This window comes from Trachypithecus francoisi, unplaced genomic scaffold (assembly GCF_009764315.1).
Source record: "Trachypithecus francoisi isolate TF-2019V2 unplaced genomic scaffold, Tfra_2.0 Lachesis_group13, whole genome shotgun sequence".
NCBI classification, from domain to species: domain Eukaryota; kingdom Metazoa; phylum Chordata; class Mammalia; order Primates; family Cercopithecidae; genus Trachypithecus; species Trachypithecus francoisi.
The window spans coordinates 69,234,981-69,261,279 of record NW_022681458.1 but is presented as its reverse complement, the minus strand read 5'-3'; the positions used below and the strand labels follow the sequence as shown (position 1 = coordinate 69,261,279).

General features: G+C 40.4%; 1 protein-coding gene across 6 annotated transcripts in view; it reads left to right on the top strand.

The window, feature by feature from the left end:
• RAPGEF4 (Rap guanine nucleotide exchange factor 4) overlaps positions 1 to 26,299 on the top strand; it is a 317,379-nt gene that overhangs the window by 208,770 nt on the left and 82,310 nt on the right. For 5 of the 6 annotated variants that reach the window (XR_004441700.1, XM_033231110.1, XM_033231107.1 and 2 more), the window contains 4 exons: positions 15,967 to 16,020; positions 16,330 to 16,436; positions 20,735 to 20,856; positions 22,418 to 22,601. Coding sequence is in view for 5 of the 6 variants with exons in the window: in XM_033231110.1 (XP_033087001.1) it covers positions 15,967 to 16,020; positions 16,330 to 16,436; positions 20,735 to 20,856; positions 22,418 to 22,601 (467 nt within the window). In the remaining variant the exon portion in view is untranslated. The remainder of the gene's footprint in view (positions 1 to 15,966; positions 16,021 to 16,329; positions 16,437 to 20,734; positions 20,857 to 22,417; positions 22,602 to 26,299) is intronic. The other variant, XM_033231108.1, reaches the window with a different exon arrangement.

Sequence of the window (26,299 nt, the reverse complement as noted above, 5' to 3'; positions counted from 1 at the left end):
TCGAAGAGATACTGTGAAACTCTGTCCTGAGGGTGAGCTACAATCCTCGTCGCACTTCCAAAAAAAATTATGTCCACAGTTTAAGTTCCTAGTCAATAAAAGAACACAATAACATTTGATTCCTTCTCATTGTACTTGCAGTTAAATATGTCTAAAGCCTTTCAAATTACTTTGAATAAAAAAACTGTGACCTCCAGGTAGAAATGCCAGGTTTCGAAAGCATGCGCGAGCCTCCATCAGCTCTTTATTGTGGGGTTTTTGGTTTTTTTTCTTCTTATACACGTTCTTGAAAATTAGAAAAATAAAGGGGAAGGGAGGAAAATATGAGTGAAATCAAATTTTAGAGCTTAATATATCATGCTACTTATTTCTTTGGCCTTTTAGAATACTGTTGGCATATCTAATTGAAACCATCATCTGTACTAGGGCAACTTGGTGATAAAAGAAGACAAAACTATGTTTAGGGAACCTGGTTTATGAACCTGATCTGAAATGAACTTCATGTTTTATGTAGTATGCTACTTTTCTGATTTGCTTCCATATTTTATATGGTATGCTTTTAGGACTTTGATCATATTTGTTTTGATGAGCTTTGCAAAGGCTTAAAAGGTTTCTTGAAAACATCAATAGGTTTTTGTTATTCCAGGAATTTTGCCGAACCTAGATCAAATATACTACTGCTCTCAGGTTTCTGAGTCCTTAAAGGTTATCAGAATTATTTGTTTGTGTATTCTTGTCCTGTATTTGTACTAAAGTTATGTTTATTGTAGCTTTTGCCTACTAGATTGCTTGAGGTAGAAAAAAATCTTTAAAAATTTTCAATCAATACGGATAAATACACTTACATGCAGAGGACTATACAAAAGTCAATTGAGTGCATTATTTTTAATTCAAAGTGTAGGACAAAGACCTCTTTTTTTCACAGTAATTATTTTACCTTTCCCAACTGGGAGTTACTATGCTATTAAAATAATGGCCTAAGGCAGTTTACATAGCATGCATTTAAATATTAAGAGAATGTATTTGTGTTTTTCTGTTGGACATTTTTGTCTTAATTGATCTATTACTTCCACATTAATATGTATTAGTCTTAATAAAGACACTGGCTATGTTCAAGCGGCCAAAGATAGACCACTTTTCTAAGAGTTTATTCAGAAGAAATATCTCATCCAAAGTTACCTTCAATGCAAGATTCACAATTTGTCAATATGCATTTGGAACCATAATCCATGGCCTGGATTTTCTACTTCAGGGAATTGATTCTGAGAAGATAAGTCCAAATATGAGTGGGTAAGGGGAATTTTGGCCTAAGTTCATAGCATATTAATACTACTAGCAAATCATTAAAGACTTAAAGGCACATTGACAAAAAAAATTGTTAAATTATGCTGTATACATTTAAAGGAATTTTGATGGTTACAAAGAGTTTATAGCAACATGTAAAATTGCTTATGGTTTAGCATTATGTAAAAAGGAAAGATACAAAATTTTATGTGGAGTATGATTACACTTCAGTTAAAAATAAAACAAAACCCACACTTAGAAACAGAGGCTGAATATTAATATTCCAAAATATTAACACAATTATCTTTGAGTGGTTGGTTTTGGAAGATTAAACTTTTTTATAATTTCCAGTGAGCATGCATTATTTTGTAATGGAAAAATAGGAAAAGGTAAAAACCTATACCTGAGTATATGCCTTGACTACAATTGATAATCTGATTCTCTGTATCTATTCTTAACAATGGTGAATTTTTATCATCACATATACTGTCTTCCTACACTATCTCTCACCTCTTCCCAACTCCAGCTGTAAGCTACAACCAGATTAGGGGACTTGGAATACCTAAACTCCTGCCTGTGTGACTTTGGCTCCAGCCTGCAATTCCACTCTGCTCCCTCACTATCAAACCCTGTTCATCCTAAAGACCCTGTTCAAATCCCGCCTCCTCTGGGAAGATTACTTGAACCACCCTGAACAACTGTTGCCCCTCCCTTCATCTTCCCCCAACACAGACCTTCTGGCTCTATAAAATACTTGTGTATATGTAAAAGGGTTCTACTGGATGTGTCTTTCATCAGTCTGGGCCAGCCAACAGAGGAGACATGAGCATCCCTCTGACCTTGGGAAGCCCCACCTGCCGATTTATCAGTGCTGACACTGACAGGTGACAAGTGGGTAATGACTGCCTATAAAACTGTATGCACTTTCTGACTGTTCATTAACTTAAGAAGTTAACTGTAGAGATTCTGCAACATATGTCATTAAATGTGCTTCACTTATTTCGAATTGAATGCTTTGCCTAAAAGTGTTTGTGAGAATTTCTGAGACTTGACAATTCAGCTTGTACCTCCAGAAGCCTATGGTTGGCTGTTGACAACTGTCTGTTGTTAAGACTCAAATCATTGGGCTTCCTAAGTGTTAAGTCTAGGAAGAATGTGATTGTGTTATATTTACAATGAAATATGTGAATAAATAGGATGCATTAATATTTTATTCCATGATCTGCTAGGAAAGTATATGCTTTGGCAGGTATAGCTAGTATTTAAATAAAATAGCTATAAAACATTTAATAACATATGAACTTCAATACTTTTCTTGTTTTGATTTTTCTTGTATTTACATACTTTTGAGGGTGTTGGTGGTATTTTAAGTAGTAGATAGTTGACATTTGCAATCAGTTTTCTTAGACATTTCCAGAATCGCTGAAGGAATGAATATTACTAAAAATGCTGCGTGCTCTGCTAGGCTCACTGTTTAGCCAGGTGACCTCCTCCTGAAGACTCCCCTCTGTGGAGGTTGGTGGTGGTAACATTTTTTTTCTGGGTGTCTTTCATGCATACAAGCATATACACATTCTCTTTTCTCCTTAGAGTCATTCCCAAAGGAAGGTTGCTGCGTGTTGGGCTGTAGATCAGGATTACATATGAGGAAGTGCTACTCCAGTGTTTTTATAAACTTCAAAATTCCAAGGTTTCCTTTACTTTTTTGTATGCCTCAACTGTATAATGGAGGGTTGGTAAGTACTTTCTTAAATTTTTTTAATGAGAAGTTCTAAATCAGACTTTTTCTTCTGAGTTTTCATTAAAGCATAGAATATACATGTAAAAAAGTGCACATATCATTTAGGTCAGTACATTTTCACAAATTCAGTCATATAAACAGCATTTAGATCAAGAAACAGAATGTCACCGCCACCCCAGAAGCCTACCTCATGTTTCCTTCTAGCCATTCTCCACTATCCTGCCTTCTAAGAGTATAGTAATCTGATTTTTTGCTTTATATCAGTGAAATCATCTGGTGTATACCTTTTGTATCCAGCTTCTCTCATTCAGCATTCGGTTTATGAGATGTGCCCACATTGTTGCATGCAGGTGTGAATTGTTTTCTCTCATTCCATTATGGGACTACACGATGTATTGTTCATTCTGTTGGTGGTGGGCTATGGTGAATAGCACTACTCTGAACATTTTATTATATGTCTTTTAGTGAATGTATGTACAACATTTTTGTTGGGCTTTTATGTGGCAGTAGATTTCTGAGGTGTTAGGAATGAACTTGTTCAGATTTAGGTTCTATATATGGACTTCCAGAAGTCCATTAACCTCTGAAATTATAAGCACAATTTTAGATATATGTATGTGCATACCATAACTTTTAGGTAATTCTTAGAACTGCCCTAAAAATAGTCAGAAATACTTATCAAAACAACGAAGACTCAAAACTGGTTTTGTGTCTATCAAGGTAAAAATAACAGGAAGTCAAGATGGTGGAAAAGAATGTTTTCAGGCTCCAGGACAATCTGTTTTCTAGAACTTCGTTGATCTAAAGGAAATATAAAGGTGTCCACTTGAAATTAATGTGTTTTCCCAAGGAATACTATGCAGCCATAAAAAAGAATGAGATCCTGTCCTTTGCAGGAACATGGATGGAGCTGGAGGCCATCATCCTTAGCAAACTAATGCAGAGCCAGAAAACCAAATACCGCATGCTCTCACTTGTAAGTGGAAGCTAAACGATGAGAACACATGTACCCATAGAGAGGAATAACACACACTGGGGCCTATTGTAGGGTAGAGGGTAGGAGGACGGAGAGGATCAGGAACAGTAACTCATGGGTACTAGACTTAATACCTGGGTGATGAAATACTCTGTACAACAAAGTCCCATGACACAAGTTTACCTATATAACAAACCTGCACATGTACCCCTGCACTTAAAATAAAGGTTTTTAAAAAGAAAGAAATTAATATATCTTCTGTCCAACCTAAAATACCTTAGTACAGATTTGAACTGAAGGGAAATGTTATTCCTAGGAAGGAAAAAAGCAAAAGTAAAATAGTTCACAAATTAATTTCCAACATCCAATAAACTTAGCCTTTTCATATCTAACCATGAAGAGCAAAACTGGAATTTCAGAAATGAAAAGAGGAAAAATTCTTTTCATGCCACTTCTAGCTAAAAACTCCTCAGAGATTTCTCTACATATTAATCAAGTAAATATTTAATGAACAATCTGTATGCACAAAGCACCACAGGGATTCTGAGGTAACAAAGACACAATTATTTATTTTAAGGACTTCATGTAGTACTTGGAGAAACAAATATGTCAATAACTGTGGTGTAAGCAGTGAAATATGTACTGTAACAGAGATTCAGGAAATGCAGAGAGGTCCTGAGGGTGCACTCAGGATATGACTGGTGTCTGGCGGAAATATATCCCATAGATCCCTCAAAATCGAGAAAATCAAGAATACCCTAAGCCGATCACTAATCTCCCTTTCAGTTGTTTCATCAGATGCATTGATTATGAATCTTCAAAGCACCATGGATGAGAAAAGTCACCTGTAGTGTGCTATATTTTTTAAAGCAGTTTCTATAGCTTCTCAGATTGTTTCAGTAGGTGTGTCTCTAATTGAGCCAATCTCATTTTTAAACATCTTGTAACCCAAACCTAGGATTATAATTAACTTAGCATCATTTACCAAAATAGTATCCTTTGAACTCTAATAAATTAGCTGAGCACAACAGATGATATTCTAAAATGTCCATGAAATAAACTAACGTTTGCACATGTATTTTTATTCAAACTAGAATTACATAACATGGTAAATCATTATATGTTATTATTTATAGGATGTTATTGTAAGTTTGTTACTGTGACATACTTTAAAGGATGTATCTACTGTATGCCCAATGGTCTTGAGAAAATACTTTCAAAGTTTTAAGAAACAGAAACTTGCCTTTCCATCAGGGTATCTAAGATAGCTGTAATCTTGTTAGATGTTATCAATTGTAAATATGCATGCTTGTAATATTTATAATTTTGTTCTCTATACTTAGGTTTTAACATCCCAGGTTAGTAGCCATCTCTTCTGGTAGGGAGAGAATGCTAACTTTGATTGGAATTTTTCAAACTTTAGAAATCTGGCTTTGCTGAACACAATTAAAACCCAAGCTTGTGACCCATGCTCTGCCATCCTTTACAGGATCCAATTCCTTGATGAGGGCAGTAGGGGAGGGGCTGGGTTTCTGGGGTCCAATGTGTGCACTTTGGGAGTCTCAGTGGTACCAAGTGGCAGGGGCCGTGGCTTGGCCAAGGTGACCCTCTTCTGCCTCAACTAGTTAGAATAAGGATAAAGATTGATCCATTCAGCAAATACTGAAATCATGCTATTGAGATTTAAATTCACATGTAAACATTTTCCTTCATTTTCAAATACTAATTTCATAAATTATTATTAAAGTTCATAAATATGGAGTGTGATTTTTTTTCCTGATTCTCTTAGGAGGGTAATGTAAGGATTATGTTGTGTTTTTATGTATTCTTGGAAACCTTATGAAATATTTATATAATGAATTTGGTTGAGATAGTTTATTTGTAATTTAGAAAGTTTGAAGTGTGTTATTTGTGAATATTAAGTATATTATTCAAATACTCCTAAAGGCCAAATGCATTTTCTTTAATAAATTGTAAGTATTTGACTTTCCTGTAAGGTACTTGAGTATTCCAAAAATAAAGACAAATGTGATTGCACAATAATTCCTTTAACTGGAAAACATGTTGACTTATTTAGATAACATAAATGTTGTTAGAGTGATGACCTTATGATTATAATGACTAGATCCAATCTTTAGAAATGCTCACGTTAGTAAGGATTATGAAGTTATGGATCCATAGGGTTCTACTGATACCCATCCAATTCTTTGATGCTCAAAGTGTGGTTCCCACACCAGCAGCATCAACATCACTTGGCAGAAATGAAGAATCTTAGGTAACATCTCAGACCAACATAACCAAAATCTGCATTTTAATGAGATCCCCATGGGCTTTATGCAGTCATTAAAATTTGCAAAGCACTGATTTTGTGCATCATTTTATCAGACACAAAACCCAGTCCATTTTAAAAAACAAAGGACTGGGAAGAGGGGAATTACTTAGTATTCCTCTCTGTCAGTACATTTTTACTCAATTGCAATTCATTGAACCCGATTCTTCACACCACAGTGCAGTGGAAACACCCAGTCAGTTTGTTCCCAACATCCCTTCATATACCTAAACACATAATTACTCTCAGTTTTCTCTTTGGTCACCTACCATGAAGTCAGCTAGAATGAATGAATCAATGAAGAAATTCTTCCATTCATTCAATAAATCCTTGAGTAGTTCTGTATGCCAAGAACTGGGGTAGAACAGTGAGGAAAACAAGGTTCTTGTCATGCATGAATGCAGCTAACGTTTCCGTACAGAAAACAGGTAAGAAACGAGCATAGAATGTCAAGTATGATAAATCCTATAGCAAGAGGGGTAAAGAGTGCCAGATTTGGGGCAGGGATACGATATCCTATAGAATGGACAGAGCAGGCCTCTCCAAGAAGGTGTGTTTGAACAGAGACCTGAAAGAAGTGAGGGTGTGAGCCATGGGGCTGTCTGGGAAGAGAGCATCCAGGCAAAAGGAAGAGAGGGTGTGGCCTAAGCAGAGGGCTAGAGAGCAGAAGTAAGATCAGAGATTGCAAGGAGCCAGACAGTTACACTGTAGACTATAGAGTTTGGCTTTCACTGGGAGTGGGAAGAGAAGCCATTGGAGGGTTTGGGGCAACATGATCTGATCTATGTTTTTATAGGATCATCTGGCTATGGGGTTGATGATGTGGGGCAGGGATGGCAGGGGATGGAAGCATACGCACCTCCTAGGACGGGATCATGATCTCTAGACAAGGGATAACCAAGGCTTGGATATAAGGCACAAGTGGCTATGGAGCACTTGAAATGTAGCTAATGAAATTTAGGAACAGAATTTAAAAATTTTAATTTAAATGAAAATTCCAGCCAGGCATGGTAGTTTACACAATCATGGCTCCCTGCAACCTCAAACTTCTGGGCTCAGGTGATCCTCCTGCTTCAGTCTCTCGAGTAGCTAGGACTGCAGGCATGTGCCACCACACCAGACTATTTTTTTTTAATTTGAGATTATAAAGGGAAATGTCATAGTGTTCCAGTCCTTTTGCTAATAAGTGCCAATCCATGAAAGTTGCAAGAATTGAACCATGTCTTCAAAATCTTAACATTCATCTTATTGCCAAAAAGCGTTCAACACATTATTCCCAGATTTGGACTTTGTTGTCAGAACTTCTCGTATTGGAAACAAGGGTGAATGATGAGGCCAAGGCTTAGATTTGCAAAAGGAGGAGGAAACAGGGGTTGGGGACTCCTTTTCAGAGTTTATGTTTCCATCGAAATCACACTTGTAAGGGGAGACACACCATAATGGGCAGTGGCCTCTGTGGAGTATTATGGTTGGCTTGTGTACATCTGTTAGCTTCTACTATTCAAATGCAGTTTTCATAGTAATATGCTGGTATTGCCATTATAAGAAAATTGAGGCTCGATCAAGCCAATTTGTAAGGAAAAAATGAACTACTTTGTAAGATGTCAAAGGGAACCATTCTTACTGGTAAGAACAGAGACCTCTTTAAAGTTACCATTTTATTTTTTGCCTCTAAATATCTGGCTTATGAGTGTCTAACAGATATAGTATACCTCCTAGAAAGCAAACACTCAGAAGATCCTGTATGTTAAAAGAAAGATTACCATCTAATTGAAGCTGCCTCTCTCCACTAGAAGAAATCAGAAATAATCTTACACTATAAGTTAGGGTTTGACAGTTTCTAAAAACATGCCATCTTGCAGCACTGTGTTAGGGTATGTTGCAGAGAAACTTGAACCATTTGCTAGCACCTGCTAAGAACAGTGCTCCCAGACCAGTTGACAGGGGCATCCAGGCAGCCTTTTTCCTGGAAGTGCTTCCTTCGTCCAGTTTTACAGACTCACCATGCAGTCTTCTGTATTCTTCTGTCACTTCTTATAGTCAGACTGCAGCCTGAGACACACTGTAGGCTTCAGCACCCCTGATTTATGAGCCACTTAAAAAATATATATAATAGCTATCTATTGTAGATATTTTACATTTATATAGTATACAATCTATTTTATATCTATTATATATTATATATAATATCTATTATTTTATATGTAATAATTCTCTGTATAATTCTATATATATCATGATCTCTGTATATAGAGAAATATATATGTTATATAATACATGTAACAAATGACTGTTAAATATTTGTATATGTAATATATAATCTCAGTTGTTATAATATATTTAAAACCAACCAAATAACTCTCTAGAGAGAGACAGAGAGAGAGTATATTTCAACTCAGTGAAATATACACATGAAATAATCCCCTTCCCCCACTGACCACTATTAACTGTGTTGAGTCTAATGCTTTCTTTCTCTCTGGTACTTAGCAACCATAAAAACACCTCAGCCTTAATCCATGAATGTTTTGTCACTTTGGGTCCTTAAAATGTTATTTCAGCTATTAAAGATTAGTATATGTTTTAAATGTTCAACTCTTGTTGGAGTTGAATCCCTGAGGATGGACTGGTGGTCCCAGCATTTGGTGGGGTGGGGGTGTGAGGGTGAGATCTGCGTCTCCCATCCCACCTGTCTCTACTTGCGCTTCTCTGCTTCTAGTGTATGAAGGAGAGAGAAAGAAGATGTTTATTCTTTTGACCGGTCAAGACAAATTTTTCCCTTGAGGAGACGGCTGGTGGGCTAGAGTGGCTACAGTCAGAGAACCTTGTCCCATGAGATAAGACACTCCTAAAGTCGTTTCCCTGGAGAGTCTGCCTTTATTATGGTGAATGCTCTGGGTGTATTTCACAATGATGATGCTTTCCCTCTCCTTGCCAGAGCCACAAGGAGACCCTTTTTGTGGCTCTTCATGAGGAGCTGAAGTAAGTAAAACTGGTAGGGTTGAAGTAGGTAAAATTCACGTAGTGTGGGGGCGCAGCTAAAAATGCCCATCCCCAGGAGTTTCTCACTCTCAAGCTAATCCACATGCAGCCTCCAGCAATTCATCAGGACTACCATTTAAGTATTCTTACCAGTTTGTGGTTTCCAGGTGAGCGAATCTCTCAATCGGGACTCCGGATTCTCCTGTCTCTCCAGATTTCTGAGTGGCAGTTTGCTTTGCAAACTCAATTCTTTGAGGAGCCCAAGAGCAATCATTATTTTCACGGCCATTAAGTGACAACTTTCAAGGTCTTTACAAGAGAAAGCTGAAACTGGAAATCTCTAAGCCAATTTTGAACTTAGGGGAAAAGACTTGGGGAGGAAAAAGAAGCCGTCAAGTGGAAGGCAAAGAAGTCTCTAGATGATTTTTCCATTATTTCACAAATGGAAAAACTTACAGAGTTAATTCAGAGTAGTGAAATCTGCCTATGAGTCTGACTTAGTCCTTATTTTAATTTCATCTGGGCGGCCCCAAAGAGTGATGACATTGATGATAATTATTACAAGAATGAGACATACATTTCAAAGATCTTAGTTATATTATTCAAAAATGCCAAAACAAGGGAATATAGCTCCTAAAAGTATATCAGTTTCACTAAAACACTAAATACTGCTCTCTACCTCCTAGATGTTCTCAGCTGAAATAAGAAAAGGGGGATTTGAAATCCAAAATGTTGCAGCATTTATTAGACTCATATTGTCTTGTAATTGTTTAACCTATAGAAGTTTGGCTTTTTCAACAAGACCAAGAGCCCATTTCGGCCAGTTACCTTATCAGAGTCTCCTTCTTTAGCTTCACGCACTGCTCTGCACACAACAGACCTTCATTAAATCCTTGAATCAGATTCGATACGGACTTGCTTGACGTTTTACCGCACTGGGTTGGCAGGAGTGGTGTCCCAATCTTGCTTGTCATTCTTGTCTCTTGGTTTAAAATGCTGTGCCTTGCGAAAGGCTTCTGTGAGCAAGTACTTAAGGAAAAAGAATTACCCCCTTTCAAAAGGGTCTGAATATGGTCTTTCGTGAGGCCTATTACAGTGCCTTATACCTCATTATAATCTACCGGGGAGTTATTGTGCATCTTGTAATGGAGGCTAAATTCATATGTTTCATTCACCTGATTAGTATTTCTGTATTGGCTGTGGTGCCAAAAGGAGTATTTTCCCTTTCCGTTTCTCTTTTTCAGTAGTAATATAAACACAATACAAGGCAGTAGAAAGAGCATCCCCTTTCCAGAAACAAACAAAAACCAATTACAGTCAGTCCTGAGGGAAGTCTTTCATGGAGAAAGCCAAGAAAAGCAGAAAGAAAGCTGAATGCCTCTGCCTTTATCTGTCCTCCCTGCCTCGCTGTTTTAGGATCACATTGTCACAGCCCCATTTGGATTCTTTCATGCTCGGGTAGGGAGGAAGAATTTTTATCAACGCATGATTGATGTGTCAAAGTCTAGAAAATTTCACTGGAGAGGGGTCCATGCCTTTCGGGGCTCATTTGTTATACGTATGTTGGCTATAGGGCCAAACAGGGGGCCCTAGGAAGCAAACTCAGCAGGCCAAATGCAGCCCCTACCCTGTGCCGTCCCGCTGTCCTCCTGCCTTGCCTAGAGCTCAGCAGGAAGAGTGCCCGGGAGGATATGGTGTGGGGAGCAAGTGAGAGGGCTGGGTGGCAGCTGTGGCAGTCCTGCCCAGCCCTGAGGCCACTGCAACTACTCTTCTGTACTGGTCCTGGGGCCGCTGCTCTCAGATCAACTCTTTGCCCTTTGATTCTGCCATTGGGCTGGTTTTCTTTCTTTGACTCTCACGGATACTGCAGTGCTGCTTCTTTCCTTCTTCCATTTAACCTAATCATTTATAAAATGAAATTCTTTTCCATATTTATCCGACTTCTGGCTGGAGGGAGATCGGATGCGAGGGAGGCTCTTGCCTCCGTCTCAGCAGTGGTCCCGCGGCATCTCTGGCAGTGGCAGTACCTCTAGGGTTCTGGGACACCCTCCAGGGTTCCAGCTCCCACCAGGACACCTGGCTCAGGCCCTGGCCATGCTTCCTTCTCCCTCTGTCCCTTTGCTCAAGGACCTCCTGCTTTGCCAATATTGGCACTACCTTTCACAGTGGTCTATTTGGCTTCTGAAATTTTCCTCCCCTGGTGCAACACTTCCCTCATTATATTCCCTCTGTGGAAAATACACTGAGTGGTTTCCATCTCCTGATTGCACTGGACTGCTACTCCTCTCCCTGGTATATTTGTCTTAGCCCTGATGGGACAGTCCCTCTATGCTAAATGTTGTTTTATTGTTACAAAGTTGCTTTTCTTTTTTGAGACGGAATCTCTCTCTGTCGCCCAGGCTGCAGTGCAGTAGCACATTCTCGGCTCACTGCAAGCTCTGCCTCCCAGGCTCACACCATTCTCCTGCCTCAGCCTCCCGAGTAGCTGGGACTACAGGCGCCCCCACCACGCCCGGCTAATTTTTTTGTATTTTTAGTAGAGACAGGGTTTCACCGTGTTAGCCAGGATGGTCTTGATCTTCTGACCTCGTAATCTGCTCGTCTCGGCCTCCCAAAGTGCTGGGATTACAGGTGTGAGCTACTGCGGCCAGCCCACAAGGTTGCTTTTTAAAAAGTTAATTGAAACCAAGCATGATGCAGGTGCTAATATGTAATCTCAGTAGGTCACCGTGAATATTTATTGCTGGAAATTCATCAGATCACGTCTGATACCTGATGACCTAGAACAACTTAGATGCAATTTTCTCAATAACTTGCATCAAACAGAACACAGACTCTTCCAAACGGTGGGCCAAGATGTCTCTAGCAGAAAACCGCAGGTGGATGGGGTCATTGTATCTGCAGTGGAGACACTGGAGTGAAATAGACCTGGAGTCTACTCTCAGCAATTCCAGTTATTGGCTGTGTGAGCACAGGCAAGTCCCTCGGTGTCTCTGGCCTTAGCTGTCTCCCTAAACAATGGGAGTCAGAATATAGCAAGGAGGTACATGAAAAGGAGCATGTGTGCACAGCTTGTGTAAACCTGCCTCTAGGGCTGGCTTGCTTTCTTTGTTTCTCACAAATATCACCATGTTTTTGTCTTTCCTTCTCCTGTTTAACCTAAGAATTCATAAAATGACATTCTTTCCCTTATTTTTCTACAGTGCAGCTAAGGTGGAATTCTCAAAAGAAACTTTACTTGAAAACCAAGGGAAACCAAAAAGGAAGTAAATAATCTGACACAAAGGCAATAAAGTTACACTTGTAATGCAGGGGTCCCTGAACAGGCATTGGCCAGTGACTATTTCCAGGGACGTAGCCTGCCTGTCAGGCTTGCCCTTTGTCTCAAAGCATTTGACTTCTATGTGCCAACATAGTTCTGAGGATGTGGTATATTGCCTAACTGAATACAGTGTCCCTTTCAAAGACAAATTCCTATTCCCTCAAAATAAAACCTTCCCTGCTTGCCCCTGCATGTGTTCCTTGGAGGTTTTATTTAAATAAAGGGACCATCCCCTCCTCAAGGCATCCTCCATTCATCATGTTGCCCCTAAACCTAAAATCTTTGAGCCAGAGAAGGATCTGAGAATTCTGCGTTTCAACAGATGAAATACCCTCTTGGTCCTGGAACTGGTACTATGATTATCTAGCTAAAAGACAACCTTGTGTACATTTACCTCTTTAGAAGTTGCAAATCAAAGAAAAAGTTCTGGTTGAAGCTTGATACTTCCTTTAGTATCAAGCTTTAGTAACCCTTTCTTTTCAGGGTTCCAAGGAACCAGAAAGGGAGCTGTCCAACAAAATAAAGTAGCCTAGGTACCACTTGTTAGCATTTTGTTAAAATATAGCCATTTCTTTAGAAACAAATTAAAACATGCAATCTTCAAATAATGTTTCATTGCACCTACCAAAGAATAAACACTTATCACCAGTCCGGAAGCATGGGCATCGTCTTGACTTTGGTTCTGGCAGCCTCTCAAAGATCACTGCAAAGGAAAGTAGGTTTTTCATCGGAAAGAAAAGGTGAACTCAGAAACGCATCCCATACCCATCTACTCTAGACCACACCTATCTGCACCTCTTTCCTCTAAGACAGGAAGAAACAGATTTCTACTATTATTTTCAAGAAACCAGAGGTCTTGACAATTTGATACAGTGAGGCTCAGTCCTAGACTGTAAACCAACCTGTGTAATGAAAAGAGGTGAGAGACTTAAGAACCTGGGAACTCACAACTTAGAAATATGTAGCGTGTTTTAACTGCATGTTTTCAAGGTCCTGGTGTATGATGGTCTGGCGTGTTTGAACGCTTCTCTGGGTGATATGCCATCAAAGATTTCTTGCTCTTTGAGGTATTAGGTGCAAGTACAGGGACTCTGTGAGCTCATAGTCTCTCTCCATCAGTAGGTCTGCCGTAATGGAGCATGGACTATTTCAGGGCAACATCAGTCCGTGTTTAAAGCAACTGTTGAATTGGACTAGAGTGATACTTCTTGATCTATGCTGGTTGTAAACAGTATGCTGCTAAAATACCATAATGTTGCTTGACATCTGTGCTACAGTGATTTCAAGAGGGGAAAAAAGTCTGCTAGATGCCAGCGAGGTGATGAAAATGTTTAAATAAGTTGGCTCAGTGAGATTTCAGCCATTCTAAATACATCTGTATCTTATCTATGCTGTTATTTTAAAGTTTAGTATTCTTTTCTCTTTTTCCTTAATTCTATTATAAATCAAAAGCATCAACCCACTTGAAACTTATTGTTGATAAAAAGGTATATATTTATGCATGTATATTTGTATTTAGCTATGTACAGTATTATATATTGGCCTTTATTTACCCCATTAATTTTTTATTAGGACTAGAGGGAAAACTTATCAATTTATTTTCACTGTAATGGCTTCTATTTGCAAACAGTAGGGTTTTTAGTACAAAGCATAATAATCTCTACATCAGTTTTCCATGACTGCTGTAACAAATTACCACAAATGTAGTGGTTTAAAAAACACCTTAATAACCGAACAGTGCTATTGTTTAGAAGTCTGAAATGGGGATCACTGGGCTCACAATAAGGCGTCAGCAGGGCTGCGTTCATCTGGAAGTTCTAGGGGAAATCTCTTTTGTTTGTTTTTCTCCTTTTCCATCTTCTGGAGGCTGCTCTCATTCTTTGGCCCTTGGCATCTTTCATCTTCAAAGCCGGTTCTGACTTCTCTGCTTCCCTCTACCATCTTTTAAGCCCCCTTATGTTTACCTTCGGCCCAGCTAGAAACACCAGGATGATCTCCTTGGTTTGATGCTTAACTTAATCTAAATACCCATGGAGTCCCTTTTGCCGTGTAGCCTGACATGTTTGAAGGTTCTAGGGATGAGGACATAAACTTTTGTTGTTGTTGGGGGGAGAATTATTCTGCCTACCACAATCTCATAAGAAATAAATCTGCCATCTTTTCTTACCTTCTGGAAGTGGCATAAATGGCCTTGTATTGGTGGTTCTGTCACTCCCCTTGACTGGATAAATTTTTCTCCACCATTTGGTATACCTTTACCAGATTATTTCAGAGCAAGAAAATGAAGGGGTCTCCGTAAGACTAGAGGGCTTAATGTGTAGCTGTGTGAAAGTAATTTTTCTGGGATTATATTCAATACCTCCATTTGAAGAATGTGGTTAATAGGCCAGGTGCTGTGGCTCCTGTCTATAATCCCAGCACTTTGGGAGGCCAAGGCAGGAGGGTCCCTTGAGGCCAGGAGTTCGAGACCAGCCTGGACAACATATCGAGACCCCCATCTCTACAGAAAAAAATTAACTGGGCATGGTGATGCAAGCCTGTAGTCCTAGGTACTGGGGAAGCTGAGGTGGGAGAATCTCTTGAGCCTGGGAGTTCAAGGCTTTGAAGCTGCAGTGAGCTAGGATCACACCACTATACTCCAGCCTGGGCAACAGAGCAAGACCCCATCTATCTAAAAAATAGAATGTAGATAATCATATATATTTTCTCTGGAGCCTAGAGCTGATCTGACAGTCACAGAATCCTGAACTCTGTACACTTTCTTCTACTTAGTAGAAGAAAGAGAAGAGTACTAACTGCCTCAGTGGGCTCTAGGAGCTTGAGTGCATAGAACCGCCAAGAAGTCACATTTAAAAATTAAAACTTTATTTCTAAAAATTCAGATTGCAGAAGAAGAATCTTAACTACACAAGAGAGAGATGAAATAGCTCATTTCCATCCCATATCAATACTTTCTTCCCACCCCCGGAGACAGGTCATTTTAATCTCCATTTATGTTTATCTTCTTTTGCTTTTTCCTCTGCTCTGATGTTTGTTAGGCTCTGAATAGATATTTATTTCCTCTTCTCATTAAGCCTACAAACATCTAATCATTCCTATCTATTTGGTTTTTCATTTTTAATAATTTATATTTAAATGTTGGCAAATTGAATGGTCTAATTTTGCCCTTTGAATGCCTATGCATTCAAATTCTTTAGGCAGAATTTATCTCTTGTTTTTTAAATTCTATTTTGAGTTTTATAAAAAATTGATGTTTCTTATTATCCCCCAACCCATAATTTTCTTCAGTGAACTTTTTGTTTAATTTTCTTTTGCTTTAACATTTTATTTTTCAGACACCTCTCATTGAACCTCACGTTCCTCTTCGTCCTGCTAACACCATTACCAAGGTAATGGGATGTAGGTGGGTTGATGAGCTATTAAGCTAGCTTCTTAAGTACCTCTGGAGGTGATCCATATGTCAGGGCATCACATCAGGAAGCCTCTGATACATTTTCTAGAGACAGGAAATATTCAGTGTCTCAGTTCTCAACATAAACCAGTGACATATCACACAAGTGAACAAAGTAAACATACTGAGTGAGTTACGTTTTCCAAGCCAGAGTCAGATTGGAAAGTGGTTTCAGGATTTGTTTGGTTTGTTTTCCTTCTATAAACACTTCTTTCTCCTCCCCTCCTTCCACCTGACTACAATCCAGGTCCCTTCAGAGAAGATCCTCAGGGCTGGAAAAATTTTACGAAATGCCATTCTCTCTCGAGCACCTCACATGATAAGAGATAGAAAATACCACCTGAAGACATACAGGTATGTGTGCTAATTCTAAAGGCTGTGGCCCGCTCACATTCATATTTAGTGAAAATCGAACAAAAATGCCTCTCCCTGTTTTCCATGTGGGTGCAGCCCATTTTGTAATGCCTTCAGGTTCTGGAAGGTTAGGCTTGTCTTAGATCTCAGATTAACTGCAGTTATTTAAGTATCCTTAATATTCCCAGCACCTCCTAAACTAAGTTGTTTGGATATTGGTTTAGTTGTGATGAACAAAGAGAAGAAAATTTTTGTAATTTCTGTTTGCTAGTGACTTTTAGGAAGCCTACTAGATTTAGATCACATTCAACAAACATTGACTGCACACTTATTTATACTCAAAGACCTGTACCAGGTCCCTTTTGGTATATTAGCTCATTTCATCCACATAACACTGCTAGACATGTATGACCATTTTTCAGATAACAAAACTGAGGCTTGGAGAAATTAGTTTTGCATGTCCAAATCACAAGTCTAGTGAGTGGCAGGGCCAGGATTTAAACCAAGGTTGGTTGATTTCTGGATTCAGTGATCATCTCATTCATTCAGTCATTCATTTATTCCACAAGTTTAGCACTTACTGGGTGCCAGGCACTATTGTGTTTAAAGCCCTAAGGATACAGCAGTGAACAAAACATGCTTTACAGAGCTTATTTTCTAAAGTAGGATTGCATCCTAGCATGCATATAGTAAGATATACAACTCTGTATCACATATATATTCATATAGAATATGGATTCCTAATTGTAGTTGTCACTGGAGTTAAGAAATGACAGAGATGAAGACTGAGGTTTCATGGTTAGCTGAACCTTCTGGGATGACTGTACCATGGTGGGCCAGTTAAGAACTCGAGTCTAATCCCTAACTTTTGATTTTATTAATTCAGCAAGTGTTGGGGGACTAGAATTGCCAATATGTGGCACACAAGCCTTCACTCTCTCTTCCCAGTCCCAGGGTTCAGACATGACAGCCCTGTTTCAGCAATCAGTGAGACTCTCTTTCCCATTTAGCCTAGACATGACCTCAGAACCCATCAGCACTGGCATGAGCCAAAACCCATTTGACTCACAGGAACCAAATTCATAAGACACACTGAAAAGCTAGAATACAAATTTCAAAGTTACCATGAAGGATGTATATCTTCTACCAACTATGATAGAACCTATAAAAGTTCTGGTACAGGAATTTGAGCATAAATAACTGCTCAGTAAATGTTAGTTGAATGTGATCTAGATCTAGTATCTACAGGGTTCACCTTAAAGCAAACCTACCAAGTATACGTGCCTCAAGATCCAGTTTCCCTCTCAAGGACAGAGATAGAAAAAATATATTGCACATTCTTCCTCTTCTGATTATTTTTTCTATACTCCATGCAAACTAATACTCTTCTGCTTGCATTTGGCATGAATATGTTACAAGACCAAAATTGACAGTGTGTTACATTTAGATTGCCCTCTTGTTGACAGAATTTTGGAAATGAGGTGGGACTTGAGAACGTGCCTTAGTCTTATCAGTAGCATATTCTACTTAAGACACATTCCGTCTCTTAGGACAGATTGATTACCTAGCCCTTTTTATGTTGATATTAACTAACTACCATTTTGGATGTTTACATTTGTAAGTCGTGTTCTCCAACACCGCAAGTTGATTCTTTTTCTAGTCTGTGGACCTGTATTAGTCTGTTTTCACACTGCTGTAAATAACTATCTGAGACTGGGTAATTTATGAAGAAAAATGGTTTAACTGACTCACAGTTCCACAGGCTTAACAGGAAACATGACTAGGGAGCCTCAGGAAACTTACAATCACGGCAGAAGGCAAAGGAGAAGCAGGCACGTCTTACCATGGCAGAGCAGGAGAGAGAGAGAAGGGGGAGGTGCCACATACTTTTAAATGATCAGATCTCATGAGAACTCATTCACTATCAAAAGAAAAGCAAGGGGAAAATTTGCCCCCATGATCCAATCACCTCCCACCAGGCCCTTCCCCTGAAGCATGGAAATTATAATTTGAGATGAGATTTGCAGGGCACACAAAGCCAAACCATATCAGGCCATATCAAACCATATCAAACCATGTGGCCAAAGTCACATAGCTACACACTGCTATAATTTTAAGAAAAGTAAAGGTTAAAATAAATAAATCAATGTGTCACATGTCTTCAGAGAGAGTTCAACCTTTTAAATTCATTCAGGGGATCTCAAAGACCTCATATGATTAAAGGAACTTTTTCTTTTCAAAATTATATTACTTTTTCCTTTAATTTAATATGTGATTGCGCTTTGCCAAGTATTGACTTGCATTAGGGAAAATTCATTAAAATATGTCAGGTTTGATGATAGATCATGGAAACTAGAAGTCAGAAACCATCATCTCTTTCATGCTCCATCGTATTAAGATTTTAAACCCCTGAAATATAGGTGTTATGTCTGTTCCATGCCCTGTGACACAAATTAATGATCTATTGGGAATAACCGTAGGACTCAACTGGAAGCCAGAAGCATGATTTCTTTTTTCTGCAGGACAGTCTGAGTTCCTTGTCCCAGATCTTATACTTTCCAGTTCCATTCTCTCTCTCCCTCCTGCTTCTCACTCCATTATATTATTGCTGCAGTATTAGGGGGCTGTAGTCTCTCCAGATGCAGCATAACCCCCCAAAATCACTATACTAGAGGTCTGCTGTCAATTCTAAATCATCTAGGGATCATTAATGGAAAGGATACCTGTGATTCCATCAGCTACAAGTGGCACAACTGTGTGTCGTTGTTCAGTATTTTGACTGCAAGATTCTTATACCCTTTGTAAGGACTCATCAGATGCTCTGGGATCATCTCAAGTCCATGTGCTCTTTTTAGTAAAGGTAATCATTGAATTAAAAGCCAAATGAAATTGATTTTATGTATTTTTACATGATTTTTACCACTAACCAATTCTCAAATTAGGAAAGAAATATTCTGGAAGGTCTTATGTTTGGTTCAGAATGATTTATAAGTAGGTGACTGTGCCCATTGAAGCTCTAATGTACGGTTATAGACTGTAATAAGGGCAGTCCTGGAAATATAATGACTTTCTCGGTATACCCTCCCTGTGAAATACTGTGAAGTCAGGGTCAACCCCAAATCAAGGAATCCCACGATTCCTCTGATAGATTTCAGAGGTCTAAGATTAAAATTATTAGAGCTGGAAAAGGCTTTAGAGGCCATCATTTGCTCCTCCTTTTTTTTTTTTTTTTTTTACAGGCAAGGAAAGTGAGAACCAGAGAGTTGAAACCATGTGGCCAAAGTCACATAGCTAAGTAGCAGATCTAGTTCTGTATCTCATGTCTCCCGCCACTTCAAGACTGTTCCTAAAGTGGCACAGAACCATAATAAGTCTCCTCCAGTTTCAACTAGAGAGGAGCTCCCTAGCCCGTGCCCCAGAGGTGGTGCTGTCGTTAGCATGAGAGGGGAGGCCACTAGTGATTCAGTCCCAGCTGCAGACAGCCAGCTGCTCTGTGACTCCCTGCCTTGTTCCATCATTCCTTGGGATTGAGCCATCACTAGGACTTCAAGATTCCATTTCCTCTCTTGAACCATGCATTTCCTAACTAATGTATACAGTTTGCTTATCCAGACCAACTCACCACAGAAGGGCATCTTGGGGATTGATGTGTGAATATACAGGAAGCTAGCAAGCATTTGGAGCTCTTCAGATGACAGGCTCTGGAGAAGTGCTAATGCTCATTACACAGAACTTTTTCAAGGAGATTTGCATCCCTAATTGCTTGTTTCTCCCAACACCCTTCTGAGGAAGATCAGTAGTATTACTTGAAAATATAAAGTGCTATATAATTTTGCACTTATACGGCACCTTTCATAGCACCTCTGAGTGCCTCATAAACATTAACTCATTTGGCACAAGACTCAGGTGGAGACAGTCAGTATGTATTTTGCTTTGCCTCCATCTTGCACTGAGATTTTCTGGGACTGGCTCACTAGGACAGAGTTTCTGTTCCTCTGATTAGCTTGCCAGACAATCTCCCCCTCTGGCAGCCTCCGGTCTCCCCTGGTGCTGCAAGTTGTAATGCTTTCATTTAATCAGACTTGCTTTAAAGGTCTGTCATGAGCTGAGTGGCTTTTTTGGCTTGTATTAGCATTTGAGAACCTGAAGCTACCGCGTGTGGTGCTTTGTTTGCCGTGAGACCTCTTCTAGTAGGAGACCGTTAAGCCCTTTGATAGGTTCTCCTCTCAGAAGCCATCTCCCATCCTCTATCCGAAAAGGGGTGACTTCCCCACCCTTTATGTCTCACCTCTCCTTAGACAATGCTGTGTGGGAACTGAGCTGGTGGACTGGATGATGCAGCAGACACCATGTGTTCACTCCCGTACTCAAGCTGTTGGCATGTGGCAAGTCCTGTTAGAAGACGGTGTTCTCAACCATGGTAAGATGAGCCCCTCTCAAGAAATGCTAAGTGCATTTCCCTGGGTAAGTAGTTGCTGAACTCCCAAATGGGCAAGAAAGAATTACAATCCCTTTAGGGACCTGCAGAGCTAGCATCTTCATTTAGCGATACAAATGCAGCAAGTAGATGCTATTGATTGCTATGTTCCACCATTGTACCTTCCTAACTTGGGAGAATGTATGAAAGGAAAATGAAATTGCAGCCCGAGTGCATCAGTTCCAATTATGTTTATTAGTTTGCATTCACGGTTCATTGATAGTGTGATTATACTCTGAGCAGTGCATAGCAATCCTGATACAGGGGCAGAATGAAGAGCAGTGAAGTGTGTGGCTGGGCTGATGACATGAAAGTAAGTAATGAATTCGGAAGCTGCCTTTTAACTGTGCCACTGTCTGGGAGAGCCAATTTGTATACCCACAGGATGACCATATTTAAAATCAAGAATGTGCTCTGCAATTGTGACTCTTGATAACTGCAGGGGCTATAATTGAACAGAGTAGCTCTTCAGGACTGGCATGTAACTGGCCAAACTCTCATGCCATTTGTTTAAGACACTTCCAAACAGACAAAATATTAAAACCATTTATTTCATTTTCCAACACCTGGGAATCTAGTAATGGTTTTGCCAGCATTTCTCGTACTTTAATGTGCATACATGTCACCTGGGACTCTTGTTAAAGTGCAGATTCTGATGTAGCTCATCTGGAATGGACTCAGAGTCTGTATTTCCAACAAGTTCCCAGATGCTGCTGCTGCTGCTCCTCCAGGAATCACCCTTTGAGCAGTAAGGGATCTACTGCTTGTCTTTACCTTTTGAGAGTATTGATGCTCCATCCTGAAAAGGGGCTCAAGGCTCGAAGACATGTACATGAGGGATTCTGAGCCACATTCATTGTCTTTGTTCTACCAAGATTTAAATCCTGTTTAAAGGAATAAGAGGAAAAAACTTTAAAAAATCACATTGGGAAGAAAATTACTACAAAATCCTTCTAGCAGTGTGTGATCTAGAAACCTGGTCTGGTCAGCTTTGTTCAAACAACTAATTTTATACTAACATTTTTTTCCAGAGTGCAGACAGTACAGTTGATAGACAGTACATATAGAAAGAATAACATAAATTCTGATCCTGATAAAGCAGATTGTTTTTAAAGCCTGTACTTTCAAAAGCCGTGACAGAACATGACCTGGCAGTTGGTTCCTTTCCTGTTGGGGACACAGGTCCCACATCCTAGAAAATATCAGGAAGGCGATTTCTGCAGGTCAAATTGTTCATCTCAGAAACGCTGGCAGGTCCTCAAAGGGAGTCCCACGGAGGCCCAGGAGATGGGTGGGTCTGAGAGGGCTGTGGTGTGCATGACTGCAGCCCCGAGGTCATGTCTTCCAGCTGCACAGCCTGGGCAGGGCAGAGTGAGAAGGGCGAGGAGGCTCCCGGCTTTGCTGCCATTTGGCCATCCTGCCCGACACCCTGCATTTGTTTCCAGTGGACAGAGCTGTGAGGCTGAGGTGCCGCAGCTGACACGTGCTTCCATGTTTCCCGTAGTGGACCAGGAGCACCATTTCCAAGACAAATATTTATTCTATCGATTTCTGGATGACGAGCACGAGGATGCCCCTTTGCCTACTGAGGAAGAGAAGAAGGAGTGTGATGAGGAGCTCCAGGACACCATGCTTCTGCTGTCACAGATGGGCCCTGACGCCCACATGAGGATGATCCTCCGCAAACCGTGAGTGAGAGCTCGTGGCTCACCCCTCCAGTTCCTGAGGCTGCCTAGTATGTAGACATACCACAGGGACAGACACAAGGCTGCTCTCAAAAGCCCTGGCTGTCCCCCATGGAACAAAAGGGAGCAGCTGAAGGGTGCCACAGCAGTGCTTGTCTCTGTTATTTTAATTTTTGTGTTTGATCCGGATGGCTCTATTTTCCATTTGCATGAGTTAAAGCTGTAGAGGTTGTCATTAGTTGGCTCGGGCTGTCAAAACTGAGTCCCCATATTAAATGACCTTTGGTCAATGACAAACAGAAACTGCTCTGTTTCTATGCCAGTCTGCAGTAGCACCTTTCTCTCTACTGCAACAGGACAGAGGTCATCAGGGCCATAGCCTTCACACCCAGGCCTACGTTCATTTGTTCCTTCACTCATTCAGCACATGCTCCTACCCTCCTCTGAGGCTTCTTAAATCTCATTCTTCTGAGCACACCACAACTACATTACCCCGTCAAGTCCCCCATTGAGCCACTGAGGCAGTCTCTCCCTTCTTTCTCAGCTGAACCCACCTTCAGGAGCAGGCCACCACCTGCAATTGAGGACTCTGAAATGTTTAATCACATCCACTCAGGAAGAATGTGTTATTAAGCCCCCATTTGATGCAGGGCACTCCACTAATTGCTATGGGGCATATAAAGCATACGCTGTGGTCCTGATCCTCAGGGAAACCTTTTCAGTAAGCGGTGACTTGGCACTTGCTTCCGAAACCACCACACAGGCTTGTATTTTTCGGCTGGAAATGAAGACGCCCTCTGCCCTGCAGCCAGCGTTGGCCAGCTGTGGATGTCAGCTCTGAGTCATGTTTGGCTGACCTTGGTGTATTAATCTCGAGAAGGGCATTACATGTTACATGTCCTGGGTGTCTGCTGGGTGCTTTCCAAGAGTGAGGTGTCGCTCAGGCCAGCCTTCCCAGAGGCTGCCCCTCAGACCAACTGGCAGTAGCCTCTCTGAAGGCACTTTAATTTCGTTTCCCCAGGATTCTTTCACTTGCCCTTACTCAGGGCTGTCCCCTTTGTCAAAACTCTCTCATGGGGTCTGACTCTGCCACACCATGTGTTTCAAAGGCCTCCCTCATCCCAGCAGATACCGTCATCCTTAACTCTAGAACCATGCTCTTCAGGTCTGTAAGCCTCAAAACCCTTTCTTCACACAAAAAGATGAACAGGAAAATCCAAAACATCAAACAAAGCTAGAGCTTCACCGACATAAGCAGGAGTGGGGTCCAAGAAACCTGCCCAGCCAGTGTATGGTTTCTCTGCCCTGAAGGACCGTAGGACAGCATGGCTGAGGGGGCCCGAGAGAATCCCTGGGGCCTGGGAAACTCAGATGAACACCACCATTTTAAGCCATGTTTTCTTTCTTGTCCCCTCTTGTCCCACTGTCCCTCCTGCATATTTCCCCATCATTTCCTGGGTCCATCCCCTTTTTGCTGTCCTCCTTGCTGCCACCTGCATCCAAACCAGCATATGCAGTGGTTCTGAATCGAGGTGGGACAGCCCCCTAAGGGCTGTTGTCAAGGCGCAGGAGAGGGCCAACTGCTAGCACTCACTGGGCAGTGGCTAGGACCAAGGGCTGCCAAACACACCGCAGTACCTAGGAACCCAGCACAATAAGGAGCTGTCCTGAGAACAGTGCCCCTGTGGAGAAATATTGCAGCCAACTATGAGTTTCTCAAAGGCAAAGACAGATCTCATTTTACTGCATTTGTTCATTTATTGAGCACCTACATTCTTCTAGACACTATATTAGGTGCTAAGGCATTAAGGTAAGCATTGAACAAGAAGCCTTCTCCTCCTTGGAGTTTTCTGTCTAGTGCAGAGGATACACCTTAAACAACTACTTATGCAAGCAATCATTTAATCACAGCTGCATCACATGCTACAGAGGAAGATGTAGTATGTGTTAGCACAGCCTAATGTAGAGGAGGGTTTAACCTGGTGTGGAAGTTAGTAAGGCCATATCCCTACCTCTGTGCATTACACCACGTAAGCCATCAGTAAACCTTTGCTGAGTGAGTGAATGAATGAATGGAAGTGTGAATACACAGTCCCAGCTAATGTTCCCTCAGCTCTTACTTGCTCCGAGGGAGGGCAGAAATGCCATCTGATTCACAAATGTTTTTGAGCATCTACCAAAGAGATCAAAAGAAAAAAGTAATAAAATGGCTCTTGCCTTTGGGGAGTTTATAATTCCATGGGAGAGGAATTCCCAAATTAGATTAAGATCCAACAATCATCAATTGAGTGCCTGCTGTATGCTAGGAACATTCATGCTAATTGTTTGATTTACCCTTCTTCACAAGAGGCTTGAGAGCTTGTTTTCATGAGTCACCTTGGGAGAAATGGGAGTCACTGCTTGTGCTTCCTTTTATTTTCCATACACCATTGAATTGCATGATCCCTGGCAGCCCAGATTCTTCATAGAATATTACATTCCAAAGCTGACACTCTTCCATTCTATTGCTAGTTGTTGAAGTACAGGTTTTACAAATATTCTGAGATACATGATTTTGGGTGGCCCTGGGATTTTCCCATCTTCTTAGGTTTGTCTAAACTTTGCAAACATTGGAATTGGGCTGGCACTTCAGGAACTCTTCAGTTTTCTTTCTGCCAGAATAACAGCTCCCGAGAGATGGGAAAGTGAAAAATAAGGAATCTAATTTTAGGAGACAGATATTCCAACTCTATGTGTACATACACACACACACTTTTTTTTTTTTTTTGATCTGCTAATAATCTTTGGAGCTACTACTTTATTTAAGTGGAAAGAAAACAAGCGTAGTTGATCAAGAATTGCCAGTATCACTACTGTCCTTGAAGGGACCAAACGAGCACTTCACTCCTGGAAACTGAGGGCATGTTCAGAGCTCCTGGAAACTAAGGGCATGTTCAGAGGTCCTGGAAATGTTGACTTTTTACTGCCGAAAATGCTAAGTCATTAAGAAATGTGGAGGCATGAGATGCATTGGCTTCATACTGACCAAGGCAGGACCTCCCGACTTTTAAACTTAGCACAGCTGCATTTTATAATAGTCACCACTGCCAGAGAGGTTGCAGAACTCTGATAATTACTGGGAAAGAAATAACACAATATTCTTTGATGAGAAGATTACTTTGAGAATTTGATTGTATAATGAAGATGTTGCTTTGAAAGGTACTTCCTATTGTTCTGAATCGGAGACTTGCTAGCAAAAAAAAAAGTGTCACTTGTTTTGACAGGCTACTTAGAAAAATTCTCTGTTTATTACATTAACTGCAGCATTTTAACTGTCAAACTATGAAAGAATGTTCTGTAGTTTAAAAAACAGAATAGAGCTTCAGGGGAAATTTTTTGGCACACTCTTGTTGCTATTGGTATTGAAAAAAAAAAAAACACATACATTCTGCATGTGAAATTAGCTTTTTATGTGGTGGCAGACAGAGTGACTCACAATGCCCGTCCTGGTTTCACAGGTGCAGACCTGGATGGCATTTGGGGGCAAGCACTACAGAAGATGACAGTTTGACGGTGCTGTTGTTGTAGTTCCCAGACAGGGCCATCAAACACAGAATGAGCTCTCAGAGCTTACTGTTTTGATTTTGCTTTGTTTATAAATCTAAAAACAAGAGGTTGCCCTATAGCAAGTAGATACAATGGGGACTCTTACCAGTAGAAAT